Source organism: Amblyraja radiata, chromosome 21 (assembly GCF_010909765.2).
Source record: "Amblyraja radiata isolate CabotCenter1 chromosome 21, sAmbRad1.1.pri, whole genome shotgun sequence".
In the NCBI taxonomy this organism is placed as follows: Eukaryota; Metazoa; Chordata; class Chondrichthyes; order Rajiformes; family Rajidae; genus Amblyraja; species Amblyraja radiata.
Genome location: NC_045976.1, coordinates 329,844 through 344,858, shown reverse-complemented (window position 1 = coordinate 344,858; position 15,015 = coordinate 329,844). Strand labels below are relative to the sequence as shown.

General features: G+C 43.2%; 1 protein-coding gene across 1 annotated transcript in view; it reads right to left on the bottom strand.

The window, feature by feature from the left end:
• lta4h (leukotriene A4 hydrolase) overlaps positions 1-14,033 on the bottom strand; it is a 59,366-nt gene extending 45,333 nt beyond the window's left edge. Inside the window, exon 1 of the mRNA XM_033039363.1 lies at positions 13,738-14,033. Within this exon, the coding sequence (XP_032895254.1) occupies positions 13,738-13,962 (225 nt within the window). The 5' untranslated portion in view covers positions 13,963-14,033. The remainder of the gene's footprint in view (positions 1-13,737) is intronic.
• Between the last annotated feature and the right edge of the window lie 982 nt (positions 14,034-15,015).

Sequence of the window (15,015 nt, the reverse complement as noted above, 5' to 3'; positions counted from 1 at the left end):
AAGGCTTTATTGTATTCGGACAAGGGGGAGAATGAGGGCCAGGGCAGTTTACTGTTCAGGATGTCAGATGTGGGAGGTCATGGAGTCTGAGTGCCCTCCAGACGTCCACATCTGCGCCAGGTGCGTCGAGTTGGGGCTCCTAAGGGACCGTGTTAGGAACCTGGAACAGCAACTTGATGCTCAGGGAGAGCGAGGAGGTCATAGATAGGAGTTACAAGGAGGTGGTCACTCCAAGACCACGGGAGACGGAAAACTGGGTCACAGTTAGGAAGGGCAACGGGCAGAGGCAGGGACTGGTGAGTACCCTTGAAAATAAGTACTCATGTTTGAGTAAAGGTGGGGGAGACAGCCTACCTGGGGGCAGCAACAACGGCCGGGCCTCTGGCATAAAGACCGGTCCTGTTGCTCAGAAGGGTAAGGAAAAGAAGAGGAGGGCAATTGTAATAGGGGACTCTATAGTCAGGGGGTCGGATAGGCGATTCGGTTGACACAGACAGGAGACCCGGAAGGTACTTTGCCTCCCTGGTGCCAGGGTCAGGGATGTGTCTGAACGTGTCCAAGAAATCCTGAAATGGGAGGGAGAGGAGCCTGAGGTTGTGGTACATATAGGTACCAACGACATAGGTAAAAAAAGAGAAGAGGTCCTGAAAGAAGAATTTAGGGAGTTAGGTAGAGAGTTAAGGAGAAGGACTGCAATGGTAACAATCTCAGGATTACTGCCTGTGCCACGCGACAGTGAGAGTAGGAATGGAGCGAGGTGGAGGATAAATGAGTGGATGAGGGACTCGTGCAGTGGGTATGTATTCAAGTTTCTGGATCATTGGGACCTCTTTTGGGGAAGGTGTGACCTGTACAGAAAGGACGGGTTGCACTTGAACTCGAGGGGGACCAATATCCTGGCGGGGAGATTTGCAAACGCTACTGGGGAGACTTTAAACTAGTATGGTTGGGGGGAGGGACTCAAATTGGGAAAGCTAGCAGTCAGTGTGTGAGGCAGGAGGCAGAGAATGGTAGCACTCTGACCCAAAATGTAGGGGAGTGAGAAGAAAAAGACAATAAACAGAGAATAAGAGAGGGTGGGTTTCTTAAATGTGTATATTTTAATGCTAGGAGCATTGTAAGAAAGGTGGATGAACTCAGAGCCTGGATTGACACCTGGAAGTATGATGTTGTGGCGATCAGTGAAACATGGTTGCAGGAGGGCTGTGATTGGAAACTAAATATTCCAGGATTTTGTTGCTTCAGGTGTGATAGAATTGGAGGGGCAAGAGGTGGAGGTGTTGCATTGCTTATCAGGGAAGATATTACAGCAGTGCTTTGGCAGGATAGATTAGAGGGCTCATCTAGGGAAGCTATTTGGGTGGAACTGAGAAATGGGAAAGGGGTAGCAACACTTATAGGGGTGTATTATAGACCGCCAAATGGGGAGCGAGAATTGGAAGAGCAAATATGTAAGGAGATTGCAGATATTAGTAGTAAGCACAAGGTAGTGATTGTGGGAGATTTCAATTTTCCACACATAGACTGGGAAACACATTCTGTAAATGGCCTGGATGGGTTGGAGTTTGTAAAATGTGTGCAGGATAGTTTTTTGCAGCAATACATAGAAGTACCTACTAGAGAAGGAGCGGTGCTGGACCTCCTGTTAGGAAATTAGACGGGTCAGGTGGCAGAGGTATGCGTTGGGGAACAGTTCGGGACCAGTGATCACAATACCATTAGTTTCAATATAATTATGGAGAGGGTCAGAACCGGACCTAGGGTTGTGATTTTTGATTGGAAAAAGGCTAACTTTGAGGAGATGTGAAAGGATTTTAAAGGAGTAAATTGGGACATTTTGTTTTATGGGAAAGATGTGGAAGAGAAATGGAGTACATTTAAAGGTGAAATTTTAAGAGTACAGAATCTTTATGTCCCTGTTCGGTTGAAAGGAAATAGTAAAAATCGGAAAGAGCCATGGTTTTCAAGGGAAATTGGACACTTGGTTCGGAAAAAGAGGGAGATCTACAACAATTATAGGCAGCATGGAGTAAATGAGGTGCTTGAGGAGTATAAAGAATGTAAAAAGAATCTTAAGAAAGAAATTAGAAAAGCTAAAAGAAGATATGAGGTTGCTTTGCAAGTAAGGTGAAAGTAAACCCAAAGGGTTTCTACAGCTATATTAATAGCAAAAGGATAACGAGGGATAAAATTGGTCCATTAGAGAGTCAGAGTGGACAGCTATCTGCAGAGCCAAAAGAGATGGGGGAGATATTGAACAATTTATTTTCTTCGGTATTCACCAAGGAGAAGGATATTGAATTATGTGAGGTAAGGGAAACAAGTAGAGTAGACATGGAAACTATGAGATTCAAAGAAGAGGAAGTACTGACACTTTTGAGAAATATAAAAGTGGGTAAGTCTCCAGGTCCGGACAGGATATTCCCTAGGACATTGAGGGAAGTTAGTGTAGAAATAGCCGGGGCTATGACAGAAATATTTCAAATGTCATTAGAAACGGGAATAGTGCCGGAGGATTGGCGTACTGCGCATGTTGTTCCATTGTTTAAAAAGGGGGTCTAAGAGTAAACCTAGCAATTATAGACCTGTTAGTTTGACGTCAGTGGTGGGCAAATTAATGGAAAGGATACTTAGAGATAATATATATAAGCATCTGGATAAACAGGGTCTGATTAGGAACAGTCAACATGGATTTGTGCCTGGAAGGTCATGTTTGACTAATCTTCTTGAATTTTTTGAAGAGGTTACTCGGGAAATTGATGAGGGTAAAGCAGCAAATGTTGTATATATGAACTTCAGTAAGGCCTTTGACAAGGTTCCTCATGGAAGGTTGGTTAAGAAGGTCCGATGGTTGGGTATTAATGGTGGAGTAGCAAGATGGATTCAACAGTGGCTGAATGGGAGATGCCAGAGAGTAATGGTGGATGGTTGTTTGTCAGGTTGGAGGCCAGTGACTAGTGGGGTGCCACAGGGATCTGTGTTGGGTCCACTGTTGTTTGTCATGTACATCAATGATCTGGATGATGGTGTGGTAAATTGGATTAGTAAGTATGCAGATGATACTAAGATAGGTGGGGTTGTGGATAATGAAGTAGATTTTCAAAGTCTACAGAGAGATTTATGCCAGTTGGAAGAGTGGACTGAAAGATGGCAGATGGAGTTTAATGCTGATAAGTGTGAGGTGCTACATCTTGGCAGGACAAATCAAAATAGGACGTACATCGTAAATGGTAGGGAATTGAAGAATGCAGGTGAACAGAGGGATCTGGGAATAACTGTGCACAGTTCCCTGAAAGTGGAATCTCATGTAGATAGGGTGGTAAAGAAAGCTTTTGGTGTGCTGGCCTTTATAAATCAGAGCATTGAGTATAGAAGTTGGGATGTAATGTTAAAATTGTACAAGGCATTGGTGAGGCCAATTCTGGAGTGTGGTGTACAATTTTGGTTGCCTAATTATAGGAAGGATGTCAACAAAATAGAGAGAGTACAGAGGAGATTTACTAGAATGTTGCCTGGGTTTCAGCAACTAAGTTACAGAGAAAGGTTGAACAAGTTAGGGCTTTATTCTTTGGAGCGCAGAAGGTTAAGGGGGGACTTGATAGAGGTCTAAAATGATGAGAGGGATAGACAGAGTTGACGTGGATAAGCTTTTCCCACTGAGAGTAGGGAAGATTCAAACAAGGGGACATGACTTGAGAATTAAGGGACAGAAGTTTAGGGGTAACATGAGGGGGAACTTCTTTACTCAGAGAGTGGTGGCTGTATGGAATGAGCTTCCAGGGAAGGTGGTGGAGGCTGGTTCGTTTTTATCATTTAAAAATAAATTGGATAGTTATATGGACGGGAAAGGAATGGAGGGTTATGGTCTGAGCGCAGGTCTATGGGACTAGGGGAGAATACGTGTTCGGCACGGACTAGAAGGGTCGAGATGGCCTGTTTCCGTGCTGTAATTGTTATATAATAATAATAATAATACATTTTATTTATGGGCGCCTTTCAAGAGTCTCAAGGACACCTTACAAAAATTGAGCATGTAGAGGAAAAACATGTAAGGGGAATGAAATAAATAGTAGAGACATGACTAGTACACAAAGTAAAGACAGAATTCAATATAAAACACAGTATGAGGCAATTAATGCACAGATGAAAAGGGACGGGGACGTGGGGCTAAGGATAGGCAGAGGTGAAGAGATGGGTCTTGAGGCGGGACTGGAAGATGGTGAGGGACACGGAATTGCGGATCAGTTGGGGGAGGGAGTTCCAGAGCCTGGGAGCTGCCCTGGAGAAGGCTCTGTCCCCAAGACTGCGGAGGTTGGACTTGTGGATGGAGAGGAGACCGGCTGATGTGGATCTGAGGGACCGTGAGGGTTGGTAGGGGGAGAGGAGGTCAGTGAGATATGGGGGGGCCAGATGGTGGAGGGCTTTGTAGGTGAAGACCAGGATTTTGTAGGTGATCCGGTGGGAGATGGGAAGCCAGTGAAGTTTTTTGAGGACTGGATATATGGTTTATTAAGTCTAGAGAAAAGCTGTTAACAGTAATGGTAACCAATAAAACAACCAAATTGTTGTCATCATACAAGTGGCTCGTACTCTCGGAAAGGATATCTGCCATTCCAACACTGATGAATCTGAAACGGCATTTGAAATAACTGAGCTAGCCTGTTGAATATTGTACATCCCATTGCTGCTCTTTCTGCTGGAGCACCCTTGCTTCTAATTACAATATAGCTATAAAGTATTACGCTTATAATATACTTCATTTTTTTTTTTTTTTTTAAATGCTCAGCCTACACACTGTGGGTAAATTATAGAAAACACCACACTTTAAAATAAAAACAATTCTCCTCCCATTATCTACAAATTCAAAATGACTTTCCATCCTAAAGGTACACAAGATAATTTTAAAGAACTTGTGAATGGGCCTCTTTGTGCTTTTATTCTGTATTACTACTTGCCTGTCCTTCAATGCGAAAGCCGAGGTAATTAAGACATTTCACTCAATTGAAACATTGAATGTTCATGTACATCGCAAAGCAAAAATATGTTGTCAAAAAATAATTGGAGCGAGTGATCTAATCTAGCAGCGATATTTTTATGCTGGATTTAAAAAATGCCTTGTCTTGTGTAAAAATGTAACACATTACCTTTTAAAAGAATATTTCAACATCACACAAATTATGATGACTGAGTGTTCAGGGTGACTCAGGTAAAATTGTATCCCAAGCACATTTTCAAAACTGCCTTGCTTTAACACTGGGGGACAAAATCATGTGCATGCAAGTATGCCCACACTTCAGACTACATGTAACGCTCTGAGTTACCGGATCTTAACCCATCAGGCTGCCACTTTGTTACGGGGTGTGTCACTTTATATAAACAAAAACTCGCAAAAATAACATGGCAAATATTTTGTTTGCTTCTCATTATGAAACTTTCAACCCATTTAGAAGGAATTGGTTTCATTTTTGCTCTTAACAGAGCTACACCCAACCCAAACTGTATACATCAGCTCTCTGGGATTTAAGCATTTCATAAAAAGGTCGAACAACAAGAGGTGCTATTACCAAATCAACAAGAGCAATACCATCCAGGTCTCCCCCTGATTAGTAAGCAATTACTTCTTTATTTCATGACAATGAGGGCTTAAAGTTTCATTTGCTGCAACAAAGAGAAGGGACTGCATTTCATATCTTGTACAGCACCTGCTTTTGCAACACCTACCGTTTCTCATCACATCTCACTGCTCAACATAATTTTAGACCATCAGATTATCAGTTCTCACCTTCTACACCCAAGTAGCATTCTTACAAACATTTTCAAAAACATACAATAATAACGGCTTCAAGAAACCCATTGTCAACTTTGCCATATGATGACTTGGCACAGTATAATGTAAAAATACTGTAGAAACAAGGGCCTGTAGATGCTGCTTTATATATTTTTTAAATGAAGCACTGGAGTAACTCAGCAGGTCAGGTAGCATCCCTGAAGAACATGGAAAGGTGACATTTAGTCGGGACCCTTCTTCAGACTGTAGGGTGAGGGAAGTGGGGAGTGAAGAAACTTGTAAGAGAGGATGGGCAGGACAAAGTGTGGCAGATAATACGTGAACACGGACACTACAACAGGTTCATATTTGTCCTCTAGGAAAGGGAATTCGCCATTCCAACACTGATGAATCTTAAAAGACATGAAACAATCTAGCTAGCCAGTTCAATATTGTACAACCCATTAAACAAATAAAAGAACTTTCTGCTGGTGCATCCTTGCTTCTAAAGATAATTTAGCCACAGAGCATTATGCTTTTAATATTGTCCATTTGATCTTCCTTCAAAAATGAATCCAACCTACACACTGGGTAAAATATGGAAAACACACTTAAAAATGTAACTTCCCGATATCTACAAATTCAACATTACCTTCCTTCCTACAGGTGGTACACAAGAGGATAATCTTAAAGAACTTGTGAATTGACCTCCATATGCTTTTATTCTGTATCACTGCTTACCTGTCCTTCAATGAGAAGGCAGAAGTAATTAAGACATAACACATTGGCAATGGAGGATCAGTCAATGTGCAATTAGGCCTAATTTTCAGACTATAGATACCTGTGAGTAACTGGATCTAGCTCATCAAACTAGATGAATCTGTGGAATTCATTGCCACAGAAGGCCGCGGAGGCCACGTCAATAGATATTTTTAAGGCAGATATCGACAGATTCTCTTGATTAGTACGGGTGTCCGGGGTTATGGGGAGAAGGTGGGAGAATGGGGTTAAGAGGGAAAGATAAATCAGCCATGATTGAATGGCAGAGTTGACTTGATGGGCCGAAATAACTAATTCTGCTCCTATCACTTATGAAACTGCCTGTTATTGGGTGTGTCATTTTATATAAACAAAAACTCTCAAAACTAACATAGCAAATATTTTGTTTTGTTTGCTTGGCATAATGAAACTATAAATCCATTTAGATGGAATTAGTTTCAGATTTTGTTCCACAGAAGATTATAAAGACAGCTTTGCACCCAAACAGGCATTTAATTTCAATGAGATAATACTGAATTGGAAGAGAATACCAAAACAAAGCTTCATATCTCAACACTGAGATCTCTACCCTAGGATTTGGAGAGGTTAAGGACTGTTTGATCCTCGTTTCCTAGAGGCTTGGAAGTAAAGATTTCAAGTTTAAGCTCCTTGTTGAACACATGGAAAATCAATGCTGCCCTTAAAGATAGCGTTGCCAATTTACTACAAGTCAAACAGTAAGACAAATTATAGCCAGCATATGTAAGAAAGAACTGCAAATACTGGTTTAAATCGAAGATGGACACCAAATGCTGGAGTATGATGTTTTGGGCCGGGTCTGAAGAAGAGTCTGAAGAAGGGTCTCGAACCGAAACATCGCCCATTCCTTCTCTCTAGAGATGCTGCCTCACCCGCTGAGTTACTACAGAATTTTGTGTATAGCCAGCACATGTTACAATTACATGAGGGGATATGTTAGACTAATTCTTATACGTTTAAAGAGAGTCAACAAGTCACCAAATACCATAACATACTTCTACAGATGTACTGTAGAAAGTCATCATTGGCAGTCACTCGCTAACGAGTAGGACTGTCCTCTCATGGAGGACGCCTGTGCGTGCCTTTATTTAACGTGGGGAGACTGGTGCACAGACAGCCACCACATGGTCCTTGACAGATCTGGGTCAGAATCCAGTGGCCTGGAAACCAAGAAAACCGGGGATCCTTTTCTGCTGCAGCCTTCATCCGCCTTCCCAGCCGTTGTGACTCTCCACTAAAGTCTGCCATCATCCTCCGCCTGTTCCACCATTGAGGTCTTGGTTGGATCGCTCTTTGTCAGAGACCTCCTCCTCGACCTTACCGCCATGAGTGATCCTACCAGGAGCATAGCTCCAGACTGCATCACTCTCAGGATCTCTGGACCACACAAGCCTCTCCACCACAAGGTGACAATCCACGGAGAAAGTACTAACTTGTGGTCTGGTACGGCAATGCCAATACACAGTAATGCAAGAGGTCGCAGTGAGTGATAGACTCAGCCCAGTCCGTCATGGACACAGACCTCCGCACCATCAAAAGCATCTATATATGGGTGCTTCCGTAAATACAGCACTCAGTAGTGAAACATCCAGGTTATTTTCCTGTTTTTTTTTAAATTGTAATATTCCCTTTGTTTTTTAGGTAGTATAGATCATGGTGTATAACCAAATAATGAGTTGAAGCAAAAATAAATAAATCTGTTTTTATGAAGAAATATATCAGATATGTAACTGTTTTCTTGCCTTTTTTTGTGACATTTTCAAGCAGGATTTCATCAAATCCTTAGGCTAATTAATACCAGAAAGATTACATTAATTTTGCAATTAAATAATTCTATGAAAGCCAAATTCTGATTATGCTTATGATTTTTTTAATCATTTATCACCCAATTAGATGGTTTTCTGATGTCCCAAGTTTTTGCAGAAGCAATAGTAGGTGCCCCTGTGGTCATGTGTGAAATGGGTCACCTGTGAACCGTTTTTATATTAATTGTGTTTTTTTAATTGTTTATGTCTTGTGTTTAAGCTTTCCATTGAAATACTTAATAATGAATAGAACTTAAAATCATGAAAAATCTGGTTTGCTCACCTATTTTCACGATGTCTCATTCTGTTGTCCTTCCCGTTGTCAATGCTATTTATTGCGCTATAACTTTATTTTGCACTCGTTTAAAAAAAATTCAAACAACGCAATTATAATGACCCTGGAGTGAACTACAGGCCACGTGATAATTAGGTGCCGAATTTTCATCAGGGAGCTTTGAAATCAGTAAGTGTCCCATATGTCTTATATGTTTTATTAAAATAAAATTCTTGTTTTTTTCCTTCAAATGTTGAAAGTATTACATTTTGGTCAAATTTAGCTTGATATTGATCTCAAATTAGCTCAAAAGGATCATAGATAGGCCCATTTTTAATCCTGTGGTATTTCATTATGATTTAATAAATTTCAAATTTGGCCACCCATGTTACAGGTTGGTACCCTTATTAACAGAAACACCCATATACGTTCTTTCAAGGTAACGGCATCCATCATCAAAGATATCCCACCATCAGGGTAAGGAGTTTTTCTCATTGGTGCAGAAGCCTGAAGTTCATACCACCAGCCTGAATTTGCATACCACCAGATTCAGAAACTTGCCTTCCGGTTACTAAAGGCCTTAGTAGTTAGCTCATTTCTGATTGTTTTTCTCCAAGAAATGATAGAAAGCTGCCTACTGCTACATGAATTAAGGAATAACCAAGATTGGGAATGTTACCTGTGTATTACCAAGATTTGGGAATGTTACCTGTGTATTACCAAGATTTGGGACAGAAGTTTAGGGGTAACATGAGGGGGAACTTCTTTACTCAGAGAGTGGTAGCGGTGTGGAATGAGCTTCCAGTGGAAGTGGTGGCGGCAGGTTCATTGGTATCATTTAAAAATAAATTGGATAGGCATATGGATGAGAAGGGAATGGAGGGTTATGGTATGAGTGCAGGCAGGTGGGACTAAGGGAAAAAAGTTGTTCGGCACGGACTTGTAGGGCCGAGATGGCCTGTTTCCGTGCTGTAATTGTTATATGGTTATATGGTTATCTGTGTATTACCCAGGGGAGACCTGTTGCACCATTTTGACAGAGAGATTTGTTTATCCAAACTTTAGCATTTGGAAAGATAAGAGATAATAAACTGTTGAAATGCATACTTTATTACATTGTAAAAAGTCTACGATTTATTACCCTTTTTTGCACATTAGCGCAATTCAGAAAGATAATAAATCAAAGTTCTTGACTCAAGGGTCAATCCAGCAGAAGGTTTTGTCAAAATTACCCCCACTGCTTACTTTGCAGAAAATGCTATTTCACAGAGACTTATCACGGAGATTCTGATATAACTTTGGCAAAACTCCCATCCATAGGACTGGCCGATGAGAAGAACTAGAGAAATTTGCTTATGGTTGAATTAACAAAAATCTTTCCAATTAATTCTATTGTTTATCAATGATTTTGGTCATGCAGTTATCAAAAAAGGTGCAAATAATATTTCATTGACAATACATAAATTGAAGTTTAAAAGGAAACATTTTGCCATAACTCTCAAATTTTAGCATAGCCAATTATTTGAGCATACTTAAATGAAGACAGTTTCTTCGGCAACTGCTGGATCTCTATGTGCATTTCATGGTATAAGAGATAATGCTAAGTTTGAGTACCAGGAAACATTTGCCATGTCATTCAGGGATGCTGCCTGACCTGCTGAGTTAGCACAACACTTTCAGTTTTGCTGAAGATTATATCTGACAGGAGATTGTATAGGAGGGAAAGCCTCAGGGAGAATGAATTTACTGAAACAAAACAGTAGGTGCAGCATATAGGCACCATCGATGAAAGTAAGACTACCTGTTCAATAACTGCTTCTTAATTTAGCTTGCTATTCATACTATCAAGTCCTCCTATGCATACACGAGATGAGTCACATAGCATATAAAAACACAAACCTGTGCCAGATCAAGTACCTGTCTACATAAATCCAATTTCCCCAAAGCCAGCCAATGCTCTGAAAGGTCATAGCATATCAAGTGCTCATCTAAAGAAAGTTGCAAAGCCCTGCTTCTAGCATTCCCTCTTGCAGAGTTCCAGGTGTTAACCATCTTGAGAAATTATTTATTTACTAAAATTATCCCTGCCCCTCCAAACCTTAGAGTAAAGTTTGAAAGGAGAGAAAGTGATAGCAGAATTAGGCCATTCAGCCCATCAAGTCTATCCTGCCATTCAATCATGGCTGATCTATCCCTCTTAACCCCAATCTCCCGCCTTCCCCCATAACCCCTGACACCCATACAAGAATCTATCTATCTCTGCTGTAAAAATATTAATTGACTTGGCCGCCACATTCTTCCCTGGCTATGAATTCCAGATTCACCACGCTCTGACTAAAGAAATTCCTCATCTCCTTCCTAAAGGAATGTCCTTTAATTCTGAGGCTCTGATCCTCGACTCTCCCACTCGCAGGGGAATCTTAATGTAAAAAAGGTAATTGATTATATTTTATGCTTTTATAATATTTGGTGGTTACTCAGCCATTGAGCCTCATCAATTCCATCCCTCCACCTTGAAAGCCATTTGCTCTCAGATGTCTATTAACTCACTGAGCAAAAGACAAAGTGCTGAAGAAACTCAGAAGGCAGTTTCTGTGGAGAAATGAACAGATGACATTTCGGGTTGGGACCCTTTTTCAGACTGACTGGAATTGGTGAGAAAGCTACAGGAGAGAGATCAGGTGGGAGCCGAACATGTGATAGGTGGATACAGGTGGTGAATTGGCTGATGAGTGGAGTAAAATTACAAATGCGATAGGTGAAATGGAGACAAAAGGATGTCGCATAAGGAGAGGAGGGAAGTGAAATGTAAACTTGAAGGGATATGGGTGAATGGGGACAGGATCTATACATTTCACTCTGAAATTTTAGTCTGAAGGATCCTGACCCAAAATATTGTCTATCCATTCCCTCCACAGATTCGGCCTGACCCACCGAGTTCTGCCAGCACTTGTTTTTTGCTCAAGATTCCAGTATCTGCAGTTTCATGCAACTCCATTTCCATTACCTCTCATCTCATAAGTGCTAGGAATAGGCCATTCGGTCTACTCCGCCATTCAATCATGGCTGATCTATCTCTCCCTACTAATCCCATTCTCCTGCCTTTTCACTATAACCTCTGACACCTGTACTAATCAAGAATCTAAGTTAATTTTGTTTAGAGATACAACATGGAAACTAGTTATTTGGCCGTCCAAGTGCACTGATTACCCATTCACATTAGTTCTATATTATCCCACTTTCCCATCTACTCCCTACACACTCAGGGCATTTTTCCTTTTGAAGCCAATTAACCTACAAACCCACATGTCTTTGGGATGAGCGAAAAAACCAGAGCACCTGGAGGAAACCCATGTGGTCACATGGAGTGCGTGAAAACTTCACACAGTCAACACCAGACATCAAGATCAAACCCAAATGCATGGCACTGAGGCAGCAGCTCTACCAGCTGCTCCACTGTACCACCCAAAAGAAATGGGCAATCTGCATTTTTGGTCACAAGGAGAATATGCAAATTCTACACAAAGTGGCAGAGGTCAGGATCAACCCAGGATTGAGACAATTAAGTGGGAGCACTGTCCGATTGAGTGATTGAAAGATATAGCGTAGAAACACGTCCTGAAGCCCCCCGACCACAACGATAATCAATCACTTCTTCATACTTTTTGTATGTTACTCCACTGTTGTATCCACGCTAAGGGACAATTTAAAGGCTAATAAACCAACCCAATTAACCCACAAATCTTTGGGATGCGGGAGGAAACCGGAACACCAGTGTGCTATCCGACTGACAGGAGGCCCGAGTTATACTGTTTCCAGGAGCAAATCTGGAAAAGATGGGCGAGATGGTGGAGCAGTGGTAGAGTTGCTGCCTTATAATGCCAGTGACCCCGGTTCGACCTGGCCACAGGTGCTGCCTGTACGGAGTTTGTATGTTCTCCCTGTGACAGCGTGGGTTTTCTCTAGGTACTCCAGTTTCCCCCCGCATTCCAAAGATGGACAGGATTGTAGGTTAATTGGGTTCAGTAAAAATTGTAAATTGTCTTTAGTGTAGGTTAGTGCTAGTGTAGGGGTGTTTAGTGATTAGGATTTAGTGATCAAAATACCTTAACTCTCATTCAGTCATCGTGTGTTCTTTTTGGCAATGGTCGGCCTCCATATTTATTAAATATTTCAAAGCAAGGTAACTGTACCTCACCTAAGATCGGAACAAAATGCCGGAGTAACTCAGCGGGATAGGCAGCACCTCTGGAGAGACGGAATGGGTGGTTTTGGGTTGAGACCCTTCTTCAGATTGATGTCTGGGGAGTGGGTGGGATTGAGATAAAATGTAGTCAAAGACTGGTGGGAGAACTGGGAAGGGGAAGGGGATGGAGAGAGAGGGAAAGCAAGGGCTATTTGAAGTTAGAGAAGTCAATGCTGGGGTGCACGCTTGCGCTGGGCTTCACTCCGACAATGGAGGAGGCCCAGGACATAAAGGTCAGATTGGGAATGGGAGGGGGGATTTAAAGTGTTGACGACTCTGTACCTCACCTACTAGTGCATAGGACAGTAAACTTGATTTGTTTTCAAATAAATAACAATGGCTGCAAAAAGGACAACAAGGCTGGTCTACGCGTGATAAGTGGACCAACAGACCACCGTACAAGAACAGCTCTCCCCACATTCAAGGTGCCAGCCAGCATCAACCCCGCTCAATGCTCCCTCGACTGCAAGGAACCGGGGTCAGCAGCCGAGAGAGGAGCCGTGAGAGTGGGGTGCAATGATACCGGGGAAGAGCTCCGCTAAACGGTAACAAACCCCGGGAAGACCTCTGTTAAATAGTCCTAAGTCACAGGGGATGAAATTCATTATGTACTATGCCGCCGCCGGGCTCGGGTGAAGAGCTCCGCTAAACGGCCACGGCCCCGGGGAGGAGCTCCGTTAACCCGCCGCCGGTTCTGGGGAAGAGCTCCGTTAACCCGCCCCGGGGAAGAGCTCCACTAGACGGTCACAAGGCACGGAGTGAGCTCCGCCGCATGGTCGGTCCCCAGGGCAGAGCTCCGCCGCGCCGCCGCCCACCTCCCCTCTCCCCCCTGTGGCCCCGCGCCTACCACACGTGTCAGCCCGTCCCGCTGGGCTTCAACCGTCAGCGCGGCGCGCGCCTCCAACCGCCGGCCCGGGAAGTCCACGCGCAGCGTCAGCGCCAGGTGGCGGGTCGTGCAGTCGTCCGTCTCCGCAAACGAGCAGTCGTCCATCCCACCGCCAGCTGCTGCCGCCGCCGCACCGCCCACCTCCCCCATGGAGCAGTTGCTGCTACTGTTGCTGCTGTCCGCCATCCCGCCCTCAGCAGCCGGTGAACAGACAGCACCGCCGCCACCGCCGCCCGCCTCCAGCACCGGGGGCGGGGCCTGAGCGGCCGTGGAACGCCCGCTTTACGTCACAGAGCGGGGGGGAGCAATGGCGGCGGTGCTGGTACAGGTGGTATCAATGGTCGATGCCCTGGTATATAGGTGGCATCAATGGTGGATGCCCTGGTATAGGTGGCATCAATGGTGGATGCCCTGGTATAGGTGGCATCAATGGTGGATGCCCTGGTATAGGTGGCATCAATGGTGGATGCCCTGGTATAGGTGGCATCAATGGTGGGTGTCCTGGTATAACCATATAACCATATAACAATTACAGCACGGAAACAGGCCATCTCGACCCCTCTAGTCCGTGCCGAACACATAAATCTCCCCTAGTCCCATATACCTGCGCTCAGACCATAACCCTCCATTCCTTTCCCATCCATATAACAATCCAATTTATTTTTAAATGATAAAAACGAACCTGCCTCCACCACCTTCACTGGAAGCTCATTCCACACAGCTACCACTCTCTGAGTAAAGAAGTTCCCCCTCATGTTACCCCTAAACTTCTGTCCCTTAATTCTCAGGTCATGTCCCCTTGTTTGAATCTTCCCTACTCTCAGTGGGAAAAGCTTTTCCACGTCAACTCTGTCTATCCCTCTCATCATTTTAAAAACCTCTATCAAGTCCCCCCTTAACCTTCTGCGCTCCAAAGAATAAAGCCCTAACTTGTTCAACCTTTCTCTGTAACTTAGTTGCTGAAACCCAGGCAACATTCTGGTAAATCTCCTCTGTACTCTCTCTATTTTGTTGACATCCTTCCTATAATTAGGCAACCAAAATTGTACACCATACTCCAGAATTGGCCTCACCAATGCCTTGTACAATTTTAACATTACATCCCAACTTCTATACTCAATGCTCTGATTTATAAAGGCCAGCACACCAAAAGCTTTCTTTACCACCCTATCTACATGAGATTCCACTTTCATGGAACTGTGCACAGTTATTCCCAGATCCCTCTGTTCACCTACATTC